The 6,522-nt window shown below is 43.1% G+C and overlaps 1 protein-coding gene across 1 annotated transcript in view; it reads right to left on the bottom strand.

Annotated features, from left to right (window-relative positions):
- Positions 1–442: 442 nt before the first annotated feature.
- Positions 443–6,522, bottom strand: part of LOC143034094 (SANT and BTB domain regulator of class switch recombination) — a 74,010-nt gene continuing 67,930 nt past the window's right edge. Inside the window, exons 13-15 of the mRNA XM_076200038.1 lie at positions 3,398–3,497; positions 2,711–2,948; positions 443–830 (exon numbers count right to left, since the gene is read on the bottom strand). Of these exons, the coding sequence (XP_076056153.1) occupies positions 443–830; positions 2,711–2,948; positions 3,398–3,497 (726 nt within the window). The remainder of the gene's footprint in view (positions 831–2,710; positions 2,949–3,397; positions 3,498–6,522) is intronic.

Here is a 6,522-nt window from a genome sequence, read left to right as displayed (position 1 = left end):
ATATAAACTTCACGCAAATTTCATTCATGAAAACACCAGCTGATAGTTTACGAAATATTCCTGTTGACCGCAAACAGTACCCAGTCCTCTGGCTAACATTGGCAACTGCAGAATCAGCGACGGCTCCTATTAAAGCGTCTGACATTAGTCGGAATGACCATATAAGATAACGGTAGTAAAGAGTGGTGGAAAGGCCTTCATCACGGAGGGTTGAGAAACCATATCACAGTAGTAGTTCTTTCGAATGAAAATATCTAAAACTCGAAAATATTCCGATTTTTTTTTTTTTGGGGGGGGGGCGGTGTTCGTAAATGTACCAGAACGTGTTCTTGTGTGTCATTCGGAATCTCATTAATTTTTGGAACTCTGTTCTAAGCACTGGAGGGTTTTCGATTTTTACGTATTCCAAGTAAAGAGAACTATTTGGGATTCCCCGTGTTGTTTATTTGGAGGCACTGAAGGCGGCGCGGTGTCGAAGTCTCATCTTGATCCGGGAGATGGCCTGGACCTTGGCCCTCAGGGTGCTACCTCCGGAATGACTTGTCACGTTCCCGCCGTACTTCTCCCGGAATTCGGCCTCCATCCGGTAGTAGATCCCGGGATCGGGCCCGGACACATCGACGACGCGCGATCGACGTTCAGGGCGACCTCCCCGGCCACCGCCGCCGCCGCCGCCGCGCGAGCCTCCTTCCGAGGCGGAGGCGGAGGCGCCCATGGAGAGCCAACTGATCACGTCGCGCAGGATCTTCGTCTCGCGGTCCCTCTGAGCGTCCTGGTTGTGCCGCGTCGATCGACCGGCGTCCCATCGCCAGGAGGGTTCAGGGGCGGCCCTGTCAACGAGATGGAACTGGCAGTTAACCCTTTTAATATTGTTACAGGAGAGAGAGAGAGAAAAGGGGTGGGGGGGTTAAGAAGACTAGAACACCCGCTCACTTAGTCCAACGAATCCACAAGAGTCTCGCGTGGTCGGGCTTTGTGTTCATATAATGGCGTCTGGTCTCACCCAGCTCACTTTGACGTCCTTTGGTGTGTGATGCTCCAGTTGAATCCTGATTATACCTATGTTTTGCGTGATGACCGATTCCTTGCCCAAACGAGCTCAGCCCACTTATCCATCTTGTTTTGTCTTATATATATTCTGCTATTCACATCAAATGACGTCTCACACAAGCTCAGATAACAATGATAGTTACGATGTTATTTACCTTGACTTTAGCAAAGCGTTCGACAAGGTGTTAGAATGGATTAAATCTTGCATCAGTGGCAGAAAACAGCGGTTCATCATAAATGGTCTAAAATCCAAATGGGGGAGTGTTTCTAGTGGCGCTCCCCAGGGCTCGGTTTTGGGTCCCTTGTTGTTCATTATGTACATAAACGACTTAGACAATGGGATTAATAGTAATGTTAGTAAGTTTGTGGACGACACTAAAATAGGCTGCCTAATTAGTTCAAGAGACGATGCCGAGTTTCTGCAGGGTAATCTTAACAAATTGTTCACATGATCGGTGAAATGGCAAATGGACTTCAATATCTGAAAGTGCAGCGTGTTAAACATAGGCCTACACAACCTCGAAAACAGATACTGTATAGCTTAGATAACACCTTTTTAGAGAAAACTGACTACGAGAGAGACTTGGGAGTTCTAATGAGTCCTTACCTTATATCTAGGAAACAGTGCATTAGCGCCAGGAATAAAGCTAACAGAGCATTAGGTTTCATTGCTAGGACGGTTACGAATAGAATTGCAGAGGTTATTATCAAACTCTATCTAGTGTTAGACCTGTCCTTGTCTATGCGGTACAGTTTTGGTCTCCGTCTTATAGAATGGGCATCAATTTACTAGAATCAGTACAGAGGAGAATGACCGAAATGATACATGGGCTCAGAAATTTACCTAACGAAGAGAGGCTTAGGCACCTTAACTTGCACTCTCTGGAAAGACGCAGAGTGCGGGGTGATCTAATATAGGTGTTTAAGTGGAATCAAAGGCTTTAACAAGGGTGATGCAAACAAGGTCATCATATTAAAACACCAGGGCAGGACCCGCAGTAATGGATTTAAACTGGACAAATTTAGATTTAAGAAGGAGATAGGAAATAAACTATTTACTAATAGGGTGGTCAACGAATGGAATAGACTTAGTAACCATGTAGTGAGCGCTGAAAATATCGGTTGTTTAAAAAACGGTTGGACAACTTTTATGGTGGCAATGGGCAATGGCCTAGTGTAAGTCTTATGGTCACATGTAGTCTCCTTCATTCTTATGAACTGACTTGGTATTGATAGATTTTAGTACTATCTGTGTATGGTGAAATTGAAATCATAGTCTGATGACATTAGACTTCACAATAAAGTCTGGCAACTTATAAAACGACATTTTGTTAATTAACCTGTTTACTGTAATCTTGGAGAACACCTTTATTCAATTGCGTGATCAGAACGTCATAAATAACTTTAATGCCACTCCCTCCTTAATGCGTACACACTATTTTTAAACTAATCCCCCAGGGTGTTCTGCTGTGTGGCAGATGAGAAGGGACTCGAATCCTAAAAACTTTCGCCCTAAGGCTCTCTGTCGAGCTGGGGCTGGGGATCGGGGGAGAGGCGGAGGTCTGTCTGCAGTAGTGTGTGACAGACTGCAATTAACAACTTCTACCTATTAAGACGGTAAGAATCCAGATACTACGTTAGTGCTAGAAGAAGAACTCACTCGAAGTTGGCCACATGTTTGGCTCGCTGGGCTCTCCTCATCAAGGTGGCGCGGAGTTTTGGCGCCAGCCTGAGGCGTCTCCCTCCATCTTCCTCATCCGAGGAGCTCTCGCTGCTTACGGCCCGAGTTGCCCCGTGGCAGGATGTCGCAGCTGCCAGGCCTTGCGGCCCCAGCAGGATGTTTCCACCTCCCCCGTCAATTCCCTGACGGTGGGACCCTGAGGGATGGTCCTTATCACCTGTGGGTCCAAGGGAGGAACAAGAAATAGACATCAACCTTGCCCTTGCGCAGAAGGTGGGGGTGAGGGTGGGGGGTTCACTCGACCTAATAAAGTTGCCTGGAGGCAGCCAGAAAATATTTAAAACGCATAAGAAGGAGTCAAAGGGTATTGGAGGAATGTAAACTGCAACCTTTAAACTACGTCACTGTGATACGTTGTCAACTGAGGATTAGAGAACCTCTAACAGTTAGTGGATCAGGGATCATAAATGTGTGATGAGGGTTAATGGACAATATACCATACAGTACTAAGTAGGCACCTCCTGCAGAGAGAGAGAGAGAGAGAGAGAGAGAGAGAAGGAAAGAAGCAACTTACACCAGGAGCCCCCTAAGTGCAACCTAGAACATCACCTTTATTTCACGTGCTAGATATTAAGAGAAAAAGGAAGTTGCACCGAACAAACTGACCATGCCTGCAGGGGGCGTCGCTGAGCCAGGAGCGGTTGAGGGCGCTCCCCTCCCCACCCCGGGACGACGGGATCAGCGGCACGCCCGACCAGAAGACACTCTGAAGAAGAAGAGACATCATGCCCATATGCGAAAAAAATAATAATAAAAAAACAATAACAGCAACATAAGATAACAGTAAAAAACTGAGGGTGGGGGGACTAGGTGGTGTAGTGGAATTGGGCCCTGGCATATGCAGGCGAAAATATGATGGATGGAGGTTCTAGTCCGGCTAGGATCAACGCGGGACTGTAGTTAGGGCGTGTGATCTTAAGACCTTGAGCCTCAACAAAGGCACCAAGGCTTATTCACCTCACAGATTGGATAACGGCTAAAACACTAAAACGTTATGTGTGTATATATATGTATATATATGTATGCACACACACACAAACACACACACACACATACACACACACACACACACACACACACACACACACACACACACACACACACACACACACACACACACACACACACACACACACACACACACACACACACACACACACACACACACACATATATACATATATATACATATATATATATATGTATATATATATATGTATATATATATATATATATATATATATATATATATATATATAACTACAAAGTAATGTCGTAACACATTCGTAAAATTCAACAAAGACCCACTGTGTTGGATAAGAAGAGATGAAGTAGACGATATCCATATATCTCGATCACAGACATCCTCTTCAGTGGAATACAGAGTAGTGAGAAAAATACATGTCTAATATACAGAGAAAGAGAAGAAACATGGACAGGGCTAAAGTGACGTCTATTGCCTTGCGCGGCAAGTCACCCACCTTCACCAAGGATTGTAATATTCTATTGACTGCCCATGTAGTAATACAGTCTGGTGACCATTGTCCACTTGAGATATCAAAATTAGGAAATTGTTTAATCAAAGAAGGTTTTATTATTTTCCTTTTGAAACTACACTTGGAGTTAAAAATAATTTTTGCCTCCTTCCAGTCCATACAGTGTCCTTCTTTGTCTGTGTGTTGGAAAACAGCGGAATTTTGTTGTGCGTATCTAACTGAGTTCTTATGTTCTTTCATTCTAGTGGGTAAATCTCTGCCCGTTTGCCCCCCAATATACCTTATTACAATCCGAGCCTGGAAGTTTATAAACACCTTGATTTACTTTTTCTCTAGATCTTTAATGTACATTAACTATTTTCTTAAACATGTTATTGGGATAACTAAATATAACATTTATGTCTTCCTTTGGTAGAAATTGGGAATAATCATTTATGGACTTATTATAGGGCAGTTTGATACGATTTTTGTCCCAGTTAAAATTCTTAGTGGAATGAGAAGTGGATCCATAATGATTGATTTTGGCTTTACTTAGGGCTTTATTTAAAAACCAATCAGGATACCCTATTCTTTTTAACTGATTCCTAATAATTGTGATCTCATTTTCCAAGTAATGTGGACTACATAATCTAAGGGCTCTTAAGAAGAGACCTGAGGCAACACTATATTTAATGTGGATAGGAGGTAAAGGGAACGCGGGATGAGAGAAATACTTTTATTCCTGACTAGTTTCGCCTGAATGGCTTCTTCAGAGGAATAGAGTTTGAAGTCAAGTTGGCCAATATATATGGCACAAAAGAGGAACGTGGCAATGTGTCAGGTTGGTCCCCCACTCGACGCCATCTGTCGGTGTGACGAGTTATCGCAACTCCTATCCACATTCGTCACAATGTATATGTTCTGGGCTAATTACCGATCAGCGCTATTTTAAAATCGCGCTGCGCGATTTAACAATCCTATAATTGCGCGGCAATCTCGAGATCGCGCAAGGACTGCTTTGCGCATTTTAGAGATCTACGCGATCTTGTAATCTTGAAATAACATGAAAACATGGTCTTCATTTTTGGTAGATTTCGATAGCTACATCATTCTTCGCAACACTACCCATTGGTTTACTGTACGGGAGGCCAGTAGGGAATGTATTCCCAAATCATATAGGACAATCATTTATGTAGGTGGTAAGGTGACCAAACTGGAGTAGGCCTACGTCACTTCTTCTGCTGGAAAATATTGATTTTTTTGCAGTTTTGAAGGTTTCAGCGGAAATGAGAACTAAATCTAAATTACGAAATCTCATTCCAAGTCAGTCTAACCTCAAGTCTGAATCTGACCCTACTAGGCTTAGGGTTACCATGGTTACACAACTTACAGTTGCGTGTGTTGGGGGGGGGGAGGGCTTTGAAGGCCGTCCCCAGATTGTATTTTATTTCATTCGATATAATTACAATACAGATCCTTTTTAGAGAACTCAATTCACGATGGAGATAAATTTGGAGAAGAAAGACCTTATTCTTGCCATGTCTACTATGTGCAGCGGTGTCACGTATTTCCAGGGTTGCCAGCAGCATAAAGAAGAAGAGTTGATTGACAGTACAATTCAATTCATTGTACAAAACACATATGCATAGGTTTTATTTAAAAAGAATTATCATGATTGCAGTACAATTCCTCCAGACCTGGAGGAATTATACTCAGTAATTCCTTCAAGCTCCCGAACTCATCCATAGGCCCACTATATAGGCCCTATACGAGGCGTCAACATGAAAGTCCTATGGATGTCTCACCACGTACATAACAAAAATAATTACTAGATTGCGTCCCATAACTACTGGTAGGTTGAGGACGGCTGCATGTACATGGGTCAATGTCAGTGAGATCCGAGACGATCTTAAAAATGCGCAACATTGCCAAGTCGCGCAATCTTTCGATCTGTCATGCATGTCTCATCTCGAGATTGCCGCGCAATTATAAGATTGTTAAATCGCGCAGCGCGATCTTAAGATTGCGCAGATCGGCAAATTGCGCGGAACATATACAATATATATATCTAAGTCTAAATAAAAATATTCTTCTAAAAAACGCTGTGGAAGTCGGGGACAGGTGGTATTACGGTGACACTGTTCTAAAAATATTCTTGAAAAAGCGTTTGGGTAAGTCGGGGTCAGGTGATATTCTTCTTCTTCTTCTTCTTCTTTTTCTTCTTCTTCTTCTTCTTCTTCTTCTTCTTCTTCTTCT

This window comes from Oratosquilla oratoria, chromosome 16, assembly GCF_046742065.1.
Source record: "Oratosquilla oratoria isolate Oo_2021 chromosome 16, ASM4674206v1, whole genome shotgun sequence".
Classification (NCBI taxonomy): Eukaryota; Metazoa; Arthropoda; class Malacostraca; order Stomatopoda; family Squillidae; genus Oratosquilla; species Oratosquilla oratoria.
The sequence above is the reverse complement of the archived record's forward strand: the minus strand, read 5'-3'. Positions and strand labels throughout refer to the sequence as shown.